The following is a 12,812-nucleotide window of genomic DNA, read 5'->3' as shown; positions in this document are numbered from 1 at the left end:
TGGAATAGGGATGTGGGTAGAGATGTCCAGTAGCTTAGCTTGGAACTCTGGCCAGAGCAAGCACAGCAAAGCGATCCGACTGTCCCCGGTCCTGGCTTTGCTACCACCTCCTGGCGAACTGGAGGAGGCAAAGAACACCAGGAATCCCCAAAATTAGCTTTGCAGCCGGCTCTGCCCGCTTCCTCTCAGTGGATCCGGTGCCAGGGTTTCGCTTAGCCCCGAAGGCTCTGCGCTCAGCCCCGCCCCGCCGCGCCCCGCCCAGCCCAGCCCAGAAGTCTCTCGGAGTTGCAGTGTTTGATTGCTCTGGCTTCCCGTAGCGGCGTGCCTTGAGGTTGGAGGGTAGTGCTTCCGGGCCGCAGCCTAGGACGCCTCCACGGCGGTGTAAGTAGAAGCAGAATCCCAAGAACTCAGTGAGTAGGGAAGCAGCCCGAGCCATAGCGTCCCCTCTAGTCCCCGCCTCCGAGGCTTCGCAGATCCCGGTTCAGCTTAGCAAGAGGGGCTAGGATTCCTGAAACCCCGCTCCTATGATTTAGGGGTTCCTGGCCGGTTCCCCCTGCCAGGATTCCGGTTTCTGTCAGCGAACGGCCCCCTGCCCTGCTCCAGGTCCCTCCTCCTGAGTCCGAGTTCCCCTGCAGGCCTCGGCCTCAGCCCGCCTAGTCACTCTCGCTTCGTCTCCCTGACTGTCTGCAGGCCTGGATAGCATGGCCGTATTCCGCTCAGGCCTCCTGGTGCTGACAACGCCGCTGGCCACCCTGGCCGCACGCCTGCCTCCCATCCTGACCTCGGCGTCCCGCCTGGTGAATCACACCCTCTATGTGCACCTGCAGCCGGGCATGCACCTGGGGGGACCCGCTCAGCCCCAGGCCAGCCCTGTGCAGGCCACATTTGAGGTTCTGGATTTCATCACACACCTCTACACTGGTGCCGACCTGCACAGGCACCTGGACGTCAGAATTCTCCTGACCAATATCCAAACCAAGAGCACCTTTCTCCCTGTGCTGTCCTCAGTTCAGAATCTGGCCCACCCTCCAGAAGTAGTTCTGACGGACTTCCAGACCCTGGATGGGAGCCAGTACAACCCTGTTAAACAACAGCTAGAGCGTTATGCCACCAGCTGTTACAGCTGTTCTCCACAGCTGTCTTCCGTGTTGCTGTATCCGGATTATGGGACTGGAGAGCTGCCTTTGGAACCCCCGAATGCCCTCTTACCCTCTACCATAAGGCCAGCTTCCCCAGTTGCCAGATCTCCAAGGCAGCCTGTGCGTGGCTACCACCGTGGGGCCGTAGGTGGCACTTTTGACCGCTTGCACAATGCCCACAAAGTGTTGCTCAGTGTTGCGTGTGTACTGGCCCAGGAGCAGCTTGTGGTGGGAGTAGCGGACAAAGATCTGTTGAAGAGTGAGTGAAGGGACCTGGATTAGGGCAACGGAGGACACCCTTCACGTTTTCTTGTCTTCCCCAATGTCAGGATCAAGGAAGGGTAGGGCCGTTTCTCACCTTTGCAAAATGTCACAATGCCTGACACTCTGTTATTGTTAAGGGACTTTTTGTTAAATGAATACATGTGGTATCTTTAGTGTGTGGTTCAGTTACCTTCACTGAAGTCAGAACTTCCCAAATGGGAACTAAGAAATCTGCACATCATGGTTGTCCAAGTGACCAGTCGGAGGTTTGAAACACTGAGGATAAATGGATAGGACATGATTGTGGGTGATCCAGTACTGCCATGGGCAGTGAGGGGACTCTAGAATAGAGTAATTCTTGGGGTTCTCCACCAACTGAAACCTACTGGTACTGCTGCTCTGTGGGCTTGTCTTAGCTTGTTCTCGGGGTACATGCCAGCCCCCACAGTGACTGATGCTTGTTTTCCCCCTTCTGTCCCCCAAACCTGTCCCCATTTTACCCTTTCTTGCTGCCTCAGTTTGGGATGATTTCAGTGCTGTGGGACACGCTTCCCCAAATGGGCTCGCACGTCTACCCCAGTGGAAAGATCTCACTGTTGCTCCTCACTCCTTCCTCAGGCAAGTTGCTTCCCGAGCTGCTCCAGCCTTATGAAGAGCGTGTGGAGCATCTGACTGAGTTCCTGGTGGACATCAAGCCCTCCCTGGCTTTTGAACTCATCCCCCTGCTGGATCCCTATGGGCCTGCTGGGTCTGACCCCACCTTGGAGTTCCTGGTGGTCAGCGAGGAGACCTACCGTGGGGGGATGGCCGTCAACCGCTTCCGCCTTGAGAATGTAACTCCTGAAGGAGACTGGCAGAGGGGATGGGAGGGGGAGGCCTGTGAGAAGTACTGTAGTACCAGAGCAGGGAAGGGAGGGTTCAGCGCCTTGTCTGTGGAGTTGGAAGAAGAGGGGGCTAGGTAAAGAGCAGACTGGGCTCCAGATTCATTCTCCCGTCTCTTACGCCTCTCGGCTTCTCCCTTTCCCTAAGGGCAAAGAGGAACTTGCCTTATACCAGATACAGCTGCTGAAGGACCAGAGTCACAATGAAAACGAGGAGGACAAGGTCAGCTCCTCCAGCTTTCGCCAGCGGATTCTGGGAAACCTGCTTCAGCCTCCAAATGTGAGCCTCTCATCCCCCTCACTGGTTGGACATGGTGAAATGCTGAGCGACAGAAACAGGCCCTCCATTGGAAGCTGAGTTTTGACTTCCCTGGTCACCAAGGTCCCCTCTTCCTTATCTCTAGGAGAGGCCAGAACTCCCCTCCGGACTCTATGTGCTCGGGCTGACCGGCATCAGCGGCTCTGGGAAAAGCTCAGTGGCTCAGCGGCTGAGGAGCCTGGGAGCGTACGTCATTGACAGCGATCATCTGGGCCACCGGGCCTACGCCCCTGGGGGCCCTGCCTACCAGCCTGTGGTGGAGGCCTTCGGAACAGGTACTAACCGGAGAAGGCTGGAAGTGGCCTGAGGTGAGGAGATGGCTTGGCCTCTTTGCTTAGCCTTCTTCCTCTGTCACCCAGATATTCTCCATAAAGACGGCACTATCAACAGGAAGGTCCTGGGCAGCCGGGTGTTTGGGAACAAGGTAAACACACGCCTCTTCAAGAGTTTTTCAGCTGCTACTGCCAGATCCATGGGCGGGACCCAGTGGACTCCCTAGTCTGGCACAGGAAGTCAGTCTCTGCTCCTCTGCTCCCACCCCCACCTCCCAGCTGTATTTCTCAGGAAAGTTAACCTCTGCCCACTCCCTCTGTCCCCCTCCCCAGAAGCAGCTGAAGACCCTCACAGATATTATGTGGCCAGTTATCGCAAAGCTGGCCCGAGAGGAGATGGATGTGGCTGTGGCTAAGGGTGAGTGGGAGGGATGACGGGAGCAGCCAAAGTGGGACAGTTAAGCAGCAGCGCCCTTTGGGATCTTCCTTGGCCCCAGGCAGACCATTCACTACCTAGGACAGCATTGGGTGCACTGACAGGTAGCTAGTGTGAGGTGCTGTTGGCAGTGACTGGCGTTTCCCCACAGGAAAGACCCTGTGTGTGATTGATGCTGCCATGCTGCTTGAAGCTGGCTGGCAGAATATGGTGCACGAGGTGTGGACCATCGTCATCCCTGAGACTGAGGTATCTGGACCCCAGTCCACCCCATCTGAGCCCACTGCAGACAGTTTCCTGCTCTGATCCAGTAGACTGGGCTGGGACCCTTCCTGACCAGTGTGTCATCTGTGCTCAGGCTGTACGACGCATCGTTGAGAGGGATGGACTGAGTGAGGCGGCTGCTCAGAGCCGGCTGCAGAGCCAGATGAGTGGGCAGCAGCTGGTAGAGCAGAGCCACGTGGTTCTGAGCACCTTGTGGGACTCACATGTCACACAGCGCCAGGTTGGTGCAAAGGGAAAGATGAGATTAGATTGTGGGAAGGGAAGGTTCGGTGGTCATCTTCTCTGACCCTGTCTTTTCTTCTATCATTCTGGACTGGTCAAAGGTGGAGAAAGCTTGGAATCTTCTACAGAAGCGCCTCCCTAAGGCTGACCAGACCAGTAACTGACAGTGGATTTCCTATGGCCCTTGGAACTAGCAAATCTAATGGTGAGGAGAAATGGGGGCCTCAGTGTTTACCCTATATCAGGCCTCAGGGGCTTCACGCTAAGCTGTGCAGGACACAGAAAAAAAGCTTGGAAGTCCACCTAGCATGCTGGAATTTGGCCAGCAATGAGGACACAGTTAATGGGGAGTGGCCCCCTCTCCGGTTCGGTTCACTTTTTGGTGGTGATGTGATGACTACCTAGTGTTGATGGGCTTGATGAAGACTGGACCCAGTAACTGAATTAAAGATGTTTCCAAGGGATGTTTGTGTGGTGTCTGTTTCCTCTCCAGTGACTCTAGGTATCTTTGGATCGTTAGGCTCCAAATTCAGGGGCAAGGCCTGAGCTGGAAGCCAAGGAGTGCTGTGGTTAAGTATAACCTAGTAGTGACTAACTATGTTAGTATGTTTGAGTATGTTGTAGACTTTACTGTAAGCTTAACTTAAAAAGTTTTTTACACACAAAGCGCCCTGTCAGACACTTGCTGTGTATTGGGAGATCAATGCTGGAGGTGGCTTTGTGACCCCTTGGATCAGATCATGTGATGTACGGGAAGTGTTCTTGACACAGCTGCTATTGCCGGGCGGATCAGCTGTGCGCGTGCGTACATGGTGTCAGACTGTTCAGACGATTTTTTTTTTCTGAGATGCTAGGGCTCTCACACGGGTTCTACCACTAAACTAATTACATTTCTAGCCGTTCTGACAATATTTTTGGAGGTACTCCATTGCACAGAAAATCGCCCCCAAAGAAGATTCTCATTCGGAGGCGAGTAGAGACCTTCAGGGGTTGACACTGCCTACATTAATGCGAACTGGCCAGATTTAGCCACCTCTAATATTCACTTTAACAACTGGAGCCGCGCAAGCGCAGCGCTTTTGCACCGCTCATGACAGCAGTTGCGGATTGGTGGTTTGGATCACGTGATCGAACCTCGCCTCTTCCTGGAGGTTGGGGCCCAGTCCGCGGGCTTGTTTCCGGTTCGGTAGGTCCACGATGACGGAGCCGGGCGCCTCTCCGGAGGACCCTTGGGTCAAGGCAAGCTCCGCGGACGCGCACGCCGGCGAGGGGAGGGCGGGTCGGGCTCGTGCACGTAGGGGGTCCGGAAGACGTGGGGCTCCCCAACTATCCCCAGAGTCTCCCCTGCTGTCTGGGCCCCGGGGCTGCAGAGAAGACAGCTCTCACCCGGCCTGTGCTAAGGTGGGGAGACAAACGGGGTGTGTGTGCGGGAACCAGGGGGTCATGGCTGGGAGATGGGGCGGGGACGGTAGGGAGCGTGCAGAGGGGGCGGCGCCTCCGCGGCCTAGCCAGGCCTTAGCTTAACCATTCAGTGGTCCCTGCACCCGTGGTACATGTATTCACGGATTGGTGCCTTCCTAGAGGCAAAGGTCTGACAGGATTCTCCCTTGCTTGGTGCTGCAGGTGGAGTATGCCTACAGTGACAACAGCCTGGATCCCGGTGAGTGCCTCCCCTACTGTCCTGTTTCGGCTCTGTAGATTCTCATGGTCTTGCCAGCCACACCTGAGCACAGTCCACTGTCGCTGCGCCAAGGACTTGGCTTGAGAAGTGAGGGTGGAGCTGGAGAATAGGCAGGAAGCAACCATGGGTCACACCTGGTTCCTCTGCTCTAGAACCGGAACCGATGGAAACAGTGACAGCTGGTCATGTTCACCGCATCCAGGTGCTCCTTTGTGAGCCAGAAATAAGTCCTCTTGGGTAGTGTAGACACTGGGACGGGAGCATTGCAGCATGAGATGGGGAGCCCGTGGTGGCTGGCTTTGCAGTTGATGGGGAAAGGTCAGCATTTGAAACCATTGTGCTCATAGGTAACTGAAGACATGGCAATGTTCCCCACTCTTTAGTGATTGAGGCCTCTTTTTTCCAGGGCTTTTTGTAGAAAGCACCCACAAAGGGAGTGTAGTGTCCAGAGCTAATAGCATCGGCTCCACCAGTGCCTCCTCCGTCCCCAACACAGGTAGGCAGCAACATAGCGTGTCACACACCCGAGGAGACTTAGCTCTCCCATCATCTTAGTATCTTTCCTAGATAGGGAGCTCCGCTGTCCTCAGGGGGGTGGCTGGAACAAAGCCTGAGTCTCACTGTCTTTCACCTCATTGGAGATTAACTATTCAACATCTCTGGGCACCAGGTTCTTCCAACTGGGGAAGGGTGGGCTAATTGGGTTTCGTGTACCCTAAAGTGACCTCTCCTTCCTCCATCTCTGAGCTTAGACGATGAGGACAGTGATTATCAGCAAGAGTCCTACAAGGAGTCCTACAAAGACCGGAGGCGGCGTGCACACACTCAGGCTGAACAGAAGAGGAGGGATGCTATTAAGGTGACTGGGAGCCTGTATCCAAGGCAGCAAGGGAGGACCCTGCCCTGACCCTTCAGCCCCAGATGTCTGCAGGGGTAGGGGTGAGGGAGCTGGGCTGGTTTTGTGCCTGCACCTCTCCCTTCCAGCCCTCTATGCTTTGAGTCTCTGAGCGAGCATGAACTGGTATCAAAGGTGTGTGCTAGCCTTTGTTGTTCCTGCTGAACCCATTTCCCTGCTGTTTCCAGAGAGGCTATGATGACCTTCAGACCATTGTCCCTACCTGCCAGCAGCAGGATTTCTCCATTGGCTCCCAAAAACTCAGCAAAGCCATCGTTCTACAGAAGAGTATGTCCAGGGCGAGGGCAGGGGGGTAGTAGTGGCTGGGAAGTGGCCGGGACCTGGTCCCACCCAGGTGTGGCAGCCATAATGGGAAAGTTGGGTTATAGGAGGAGGGCAAATAAGCCCTCTTCCTGGTTCAGACTTCTTCAGTGCCCAACCTCTCTCTTGGCCCCTACTCCAGCCATTGACTACATCCAGTTTTTACACAAGGAGAAAAAAAAGCAAGAGGAAGAAGTATCCACACTGCGAAAGGATGTCACAGCCTTGAAGATAATGAAAGTGTAAGAGGGGTGCTGAACTGAGGGGCTGAGGTCAACTCTGGGGCACTCTTGTTCAGAGACTATTGGAGAATGTATGTAGGTGACACTGACAGCTAGGCAGTTGCTGTAAGGCACAGCTGACTGGCCCCACCAGTCCTTTACAGACGTATAGGAAGTAAACACGCATCAGGATAACAAAGAGGTCTCACTGTTTCTGACTTACAAGTGTTTAGCTGATACTTAATGTATCCCCAAAAGTCTCTAAGAATCCCCATGTGGCGTGGCCTATGGGATTATCCCACCATGCTTTTCAGGTTGACTGAGCAGCCATAGCAGCTCAGCCCTGTTTGCTTGTACGCTTTCAGGAACTATGAGCAAATCGTGAAGGCACATCAGGACAACCCTCATGAGGGAGAGGACCAGGTCTCTGACCAGGTCAAGTTCAACGTCTTTCAAGGCATCATGGACTCCCTATTCCAGTCTTTCAACGCCTCTATCTCTGTGGCCAGCTTCCAGGAGCTCTCGGCTTGTGTCTTCAGCTGGATTGAGGAACACTGTGAGCCACAGGTATGTGGCAGTTGGGGTCATGGTGCCTGAGGTTCTCTTACTACCTCCAGGCAAAATGGTCCAAGCCATTCAGAAAAGCAATGAAGCTGCCTTTAAGTTTCTTCAGGGTGTATACAAGGCTTAGTACTCTGTCTTTGCTGCCTAGCCCAGTGAAGGTCTCATCTGGCAACTAGGATGTGAGCATTCAGTGCCAGGGTCAGCTTGGGCCCATGTCACTCGTTAGCTACTCTACTCCTTGGCTGTCCTGTGTGGAAGCCAACAGCTTGAAGTTTCTGGAAACAGGAAACATGCAGACTATAAGACACCTTCACTTCCCCCCCATCCCCAGGGCTTTTGATTGTGCTGGCTTCTACTCTTGAGTCTTGAGGCCTGTTTTTTCTCAGACTTTCCACTTTCATGTTTCTCAACATTTTCATTGTGAAATACTTTACACAAACACTGCACCAGTCAAGGACTGTTGGAGTGAACACCCATATCTACTATGTCAGTTAGACCAATGACACCCTCATCTCTGTCTCCATCTTAGTCCAGGGACTTTGAAATTAAAAGTAGGCAACATTCCATTTCAGGGGCTTTGTTTCCTTTTTAAAAAACATTTTATGTACATGGGTATTTTGTCTGCATAAATCCACGTACTACATGTGTGTGCCAGAGGCCAGAAGAGGGCACTGGACCCCTGAAACTGAACTTGCAGGTGGTTGTGAGCCACCAGATGAGGGTGCTGGGAACAGGACCTGGGTCCTCTTTAAGAGCTTTAAGTACTCTTAACCACTGAGACATCTCTCTAGCACCCTCCCCTCACCCCCCCAATAAACAATTTAGTGTGTGTGTGGTCAGAAGCGAATTTTTAGTGAGTTCTTTCCTTCCACCTTTATGTGGGCTTCAGAGACTGCGCTCCAGTGACCAGGCTTTCATGCAAGAGGCTTTTCTGCCGAGTCACCTCACCAGACCTTTTTTCTTTGAGTGCTAGGAAAACTCCACCAAGCTCCAGACCTTGGGTGACTATTTTATATGCCTTCAAGAACATGGCCAGTCTGTTACCTTAACATTGTCTTTCCTAGACTCTACGAGAGATTGTGATTGGTGTCCTTCATCAGTTGAAAAACCAGCTCTACTGATGGTCCCTGGAAACATGCAGGGCAGCCAACAAGAGGCCTTTGAGTGTGTTTGGCCATGGAACTGCTGGGCCTATGAGATTGGACTGCAACACCTCACACCGGTCAGCTGGTTTCTACTTGGTGTTTGGTTTTCCCAGCCCTGCTTCAGCTTTGGTGGGGCTGACTGTTTCATAAAACCTTCTGATTAATTTATTATATTGCTTATAATGTTGAACCTACCCAACCTTCCCCTTCCTAGGAAAAGTCTCTAGGATAAGAGTCTGTTCAGGGAACCTCACAAAACCCTGAGCCTCTCGGCCCTTTCTCTACCCATTGGGTTCTTGCTCACAATCTATATACATAATTTGAAATTTGTTTGCCTCTGCTTGGTCTCTTGGGCAACATTTGGCTCAAGTTTGGGTATTTTGGCAGTTCTTAAGTTGGAGAAAAGAAATAGCCCCATGGCCATGAAGGGTAAAAGGCTACCTTGGGGTTAGGCTAGGGTTGTGTGGTTGGTGCTGAGTAAGGCCAGGGTGTTCTAGCCAGCTCAGGGTAGGGCTACCAGGTTCCTGCTGCCCCCTTCTTCAGCTGCTGGGACGCTACAGGAAACAATGTCCCATCAGCTCTTGTCCTATCTTCCCTAAGACAGCATTACATATTTGAATTTATTTTCTAAATACCAACAGTGAGAGCATTTTTGTTACATGTAGTTTTCCAAAATTCTTAGTGGACCTCCAAAGCACCCCAGCCTCTTCTGCATAATGTGTGTATCTGCCTCAGCAGTGTGTTGCCTATATTTCTCCTAGGACCTGGGGATACAGAAGATACTCAAGTCTTCTGGGGGTAGGCCAGGGTGATACCTTGGGATTTTCAAATGTTGGTGTGTGACACCCTTTCTGTACTTTTATCCCATGTTCCCTACTGCCTTCCCCAGGTTTGATATCTGGGAGATTTGATCATCCAGAGGAAATTAAGTATTTTTATATCAAATTATATTACAATAAATACTACAGATACCTTCCTTTAGCATTGTTAAAAGTCTTTGTTGAGGCCTGTGCAAAATGGATGTGACCGTCCTTATCCCCAGCCTCTAAAACACTAATGCCTTTGTGCTCCTCTGTCCACTGCTCAAAGGTGGAGAACAGCAAGAACAAAAAGTCCACCTAAGTAAGGTGGCCAGCGCAGGACGGTCTGTTCCCACCTCCACCAGGGGCCCCTTAGGGGTCCGGCAGCGAAACATTATGATCTTCATCTGTCTCTATTCCAACTTCCTCCTGTGGGACAAGGAAAGTACTGAAGGCGTCCTCTGGGCACAGATCCCAGGGGAGCGAGAGGGGAGTCACTTACAAAGAACTGCTTCTTGCTCTTGGGGTATCCTTCAAGGATTGCATCACACAGCTCTGTGGTCTGACAAACAAAGCCCCCTATGAGATGAGCAGCAGCAGCACAAGGCCCTTCCTGCCGGCTGGATCAGTCTACACAAACTTCCCTGTTGACTGTCACTTCCACGAGCACCCTTGGGATTCCCACTCACCATTCTCTTCCGCTTCCTCCACTCTCTACAATACTTCTGTCTGTCTCTGTACACCTGAAAGGAAGGCACATGTTTGTCTGAGCTCTGGTGTTTGTTCCTGCAGACCTGCACAGGCAGCCTGCAGCCTCCCGACTTACCTTCTCCTTCTCTTCAGGAGTGACATGGTTGGTGGCTGCTTTGATGTTCTTCAGTCTCTCTGTGTAGTGAGCACACTCCTTCTTTAACTCCTGAATCTCTCTCTGCATCTCAGGAGTGGTCAGCGCATTTGTTAATTCCTTCAACTCTGAAACCATATGCACTCAAGAGTTACTTGGAAGGAGTGAGGAAGGGATTCTGCCTTGCCCTGCAGGCACTTCCCAGAGGTGGGATCTCTCTAGAATAGGACCCCATTCTGGAAAAGCTCAAGAAAAGGCTTATAGCACGATCAGTCTGTTTTCCTATTTTTCTTTCCTCTTCCATCTAAAAGCAACAATGGCTTGTAAGGTTGAGCAGAGGGCTGTACAGGTAATTAAAGAAGTGGAAAGAAGATGCAGTGTACTCGCAGTGGCAGTGAGAGTCTGTGGCTTGTCTTGCTCTATTGTACACAGAAGCCATAGCTACTTCTGCGTTTCTTTCAGTGCAACATCATAGGCACCTGGCAGAGGGGTCATAGCTGCAGTGAGATGTTGCAGACAAGGAACCTTTCTCTTAGCAATTTAAGACCTCCAGACCACAGCACTTTGGAGGGGGTGCCCAGTCTTACCAGCCTCCATGTGTCGGCAGCTCTGCTGCAAGCTCTGCACTTTGGCAGTGAGGGCCACGATACTGGCATCCAGGCTGTGGAGGTCCGTGTCACTCACTGTGTCAAACTGGTCCTGCCAGCCAAAAGAAATACAGCTGATTCCATGAGGCACAAATCGGGAAAAACAACAACAACAACACATCTGGGGAGGCAGCATTCAAATACGGAAGAACCAGGTACACCCCTAAACCCTACAGTGAGAGAGAATGCTGGGGTTAGTGGTACAGGCCCCTAACTCCAGCAACCTGGAAGGCTGAGGCAGGAGGACTGTCTATACTAATAGATGGCTGGACATATAGCTCAAAGGCAGAGTAGAGCTGAATAAGTGAGACCAAATGCTTTAGAAAGTCTGAAAATACAGTGAAGCTACTGAGCTATCTTACCAGCCCTGATTTGCATTTAGATAGATCATTCTGGATACAACATCCAAGATGAGATCTTAGTACATTACTTTAGACAAGAGGGTCTGACAGAGAACAGTGACGACAGGTTAGATTCAACTGCAAAAAAAAATTGAGCCAGTCTGGGCTACATAGGGCCAGTTTAAAAAAAGAGGGCGGGTGGGAGTAATCAGATATAATTGACAATGAGCCACACATGTCAGATGTGTAAGGTAAAAAAAAAAACCAAAGAGTTACATTTTAATCTCTGATCTGAGAAAAGCGGCCCCCTGACAGAAGACTGCTAGGAAGACAATTAGGGGGCAGAGAGTAAGCATTCTACATTGCCCATACTGATACTGATGCTTACTTAATATTACCTGGATAATAATTATCCAGAGAGAAGGCTGGGTGGGAGAATACAAATTTGATGTGTTTGGGGTAGAGAGGCAGAGGAAGAGGAAAAATGATTTGGCAGAGGTGGGGCTAGACGAAACAATAGTAGAGATGAGGCTGGGAGTTGTGAATCGGGGTCTTCTGTTTATAGCTCAAACACCAAGTGTTATTACAGGCAGCGTACACCTGACTTAAGGATATCTGAAGCCCTTTTATAGCACAGATGAAATTAATTTTGTGAGATGCCGCAACATTCCTAACTGCTGAGGGCAGATTCACTCAGGCAGGCTCTTAGATGGGCGTTAATCTGCTGGAGTTCTCACCTGGTCGGCAAAATATATTTTCTGCTTGCCGTACGTCTTCTCTTTGATCTTGCCTTGCTGGGCCAGCTGATCCAGTGCCTTCACCACCGCCTGGCAAAGGGGAGGGTGGAACTATTAGAGCGACCCAGGGCAGGGGAGATTTCGGTTGGTGGTCACCGAAGGCAGGACCCAAACCTAATAAGGGAGTTCATCGGGGAGGGAACCCCTGCAAAGGGGTTCTCACCGCCTTGCCCAGTCCATGTTCCTTCTGCAGGTTCCCGAACACGTCCTGGGCACTGTAGGGCCGGTTTTGTTCTTGGAGGTACCTCAGGATGATCCCGGGGGCTGCGGGAAACGGGGTAAGAGATGGGGTCACCTCCAACCCTCTCTCGCCCTCCCTTTCCGGGTCTTGCGGGCGCTGCCGTTACCTCCAGCCGCAGCCTCCGCCCGGCTTTTACTCATGTCCTTTCCCGCCACCAAACTCGAGAGCTGTACCGGTCGGTTGCTCTGGGAAACGCCTCCTTCCGGTGAGGGGGCGGGACCTTAGTGTTGATTGGTTAAGGAAAAGTTTTCCGGAAGCGTGCCCGGGCCTTCCGGAACCCCGTAGTCCCGATAGCCGCCGTCCAGAAGTCGCAGCCCCCGGCCTTTGCCACAGGTCAGCCACCGCCTCCAGGGCCCGCCGTGCTGGTTGCGGTGAGCGGCCCCTTCCACTTTAAGCCGCAAGACCCAGTTGGGCCGTGTTTGAGCACTCATGACCTTGAGCTAGACCCGTGTGGTGTGGGAACGGGAAGAAACTTTATGGTTCAGCTCCCACGCCGG

The 12,812-nt window shown here is 52.2% G+C and overlaps 3 protein-coding genes across 4 annotated transcripts; 2 read left to right on the top strand and 1 right to left on the bottom strand.

Annotated features, from left to right (window-relative positions):
* The first annotated feature begins 250 nt into the window (after positions 1-250).
* Positions 251-4,282, top strand: Coasy (Coenzyme A synthase). Its single transcript, XM_034504654.2, has 10 exons — positions 251-381; positions 691-1,398; positions 2,022-2,236; positions 2,433-2,564; positions 2,689-2,878; positions 2,963-3,027; positions 3,209-3,293; positions 3,463-3,560; positions 3,670-3,816; positions 3,920-4,282. Exons 2-10 carry the CDS (start codon positions 702-704, stop codon positions 3,980-3,982), a joined length of 1,692 nt encoding a protein of 563 aa, XP_034360545.1. The 5' UTR covers positions 251-381; positions 691-701; the 3' UTR covers positions 3,983-4,282.
* A 153-nt stretch (positions 4,283-4,435) lies between these two features.
* On the top strand, positions 4,436-9,626 carry Mlx (MAX dimerization protein MLX). Of its 2 annotated transcripts, none has more exons than XM_034504659.2 (8): positions 4,436-5,057; positions 5,442-5,478; positions 5,906-5,995; positions 6,252-6,358; positions 6,583-6,682; positions 6,858-6,957; positions 7,302-7,503; positions 8,565-9,626. In XM_034504659.2, the coding sequence occupies exons 1-8, from the start codon at positions 5,016-5,018 to the stop codon at positions 8,619-8,621; spliced, it is 735 nt and encodes a 244-aa protein (XP_034360550.1). In that variant the 5' UTR covers positions 4,436-5,015; the 3' UTR covers positions 8,622-9,626. The 2 variants fall into 2 exon arrangements, with proteins under 2 accessions (XP_034360550.1, XP_034360549.1); XM_034504658.2 differs by having other exon boundaries at positions 4,436-5,219.
* Positions 9,623-12,565, bottom strand: Psmc3ip (PSMC3 interacting protein). Its single transcript, XM_034504660.2, has 8 exons — positions 12,422-12,565; positions 12,238-12,338; positions 12,015-12,104; positions 10,877-10,988; positions 10,272-10,417; positions 10,135-10,188; positions 9,948-10,007; positions 9,623-9,874 (listed from the first exon to the last, which is right to left on the bottom strand). The coding sequence occupies exons 1-8, from the start codon at positions 12,453-12,455 to the stop codon at positions 9,818-9,820; spliced, it is 654 nt and encodes a 217-aa protein (XP_034360551.1). The 5' UTR covers positions 12,456-12,565; the 3' UTR covers positions 9,623-9,817.
* Between the last annotated feature and the right edge of the window lie 247 nt (positions 12,566-12,812).

This window comes from Arvicanthis niloticus, chromosome 6, assembly GCF_011762505.2.
Source record: "Arvicanthis niloticus isolate mArvNil1 chromosome 6, mArvNil1.pat.X, whole genome shotgun sequence".
In the NCBI taxonomy this organism is placed as follows: Eukaryota; Metazoa; Chordata; class Mammalia; order Rodentia; family Muridae; genus Arvicanthis; species Arvicanthis niloticus.
This window is presented reverse-complemented; position numbering and strand designations above follow the sequence as displayed.

What these genes read in the sequence shown, in the direction of transcription:
- Coasy (XM_034504654.2), top strand. Translation starts at nt 702, where the DNA reads ATGGCCGTATTCCGCTCAGGCCTCCTGGTGCTGACAACGCCGCTGGCC. An exon ending in GGTGGAGGCCTTCGGAACAG is followed by an intron (nt 2,879 to 2,962) that starts GTACTAACCGGA and finishes TCTGTCACCCAG; the next exon opens with ATATTCTCCATAAAGACGGC. An exon ending in TCGTCATCCCTGAGACTGAG is followed by an intron (nt 3,561 to 3,669) that starts GTATCTGGACCC and finishes ATCTGTGCTCAG; the next exon opens with GCTGTACGACGCATCGTTGA.
- Mlx (XM_034504658.2), top strand. Translation starts at nt 5,016, where the DNA reads ATGACGGAGCCGGGCGCCTCTCCGGAGGACCCTTGGGTCAAGGCAAGC. An exon ending in GCCTTGAAGATAATGAAAGT is followed by an intron (nt 6,958 to 7,301) that starts GTAAGAGGGGTG and finishes GTACGCTTTCAG; the next exon opens with GAACTATGAGCAAATCGTGA. An exon ending in AGGAACACTGTGAGCCACAG is followed by an intron (nt 7,504 to 8,564) that starts GTATGTGGCAGT and finishes TGTCTTTCCTAG; the next exon opens with ACTCTACGAGAGATTGTGAT.
- Psmc3ip (XM_034504660.2), bottom strand. Translation starts at nt 12,455, where the DNA reads ATGAGTAAAAGCCGGGCGGAGGCTGCGGCTGGAG. An exon ending in AACATGGACTGGGCAAGGCG is followed by an intron (nt 12,105 to 12,237) that starts GTGAGAACCCCT and finishes CCCCTTTGCCAG; the next exon opens with GCGGTGGTGAAGGCACTGGA. An exon ending in CTGCCGACACATGGAGGCTG is followed by an intron (nt 10,418 to 10,876) that starts GTAAGACTGGGC and finishes ATATGGTTTCAG; the next exon opens with AGTTGAAGGAATTAACAAAT.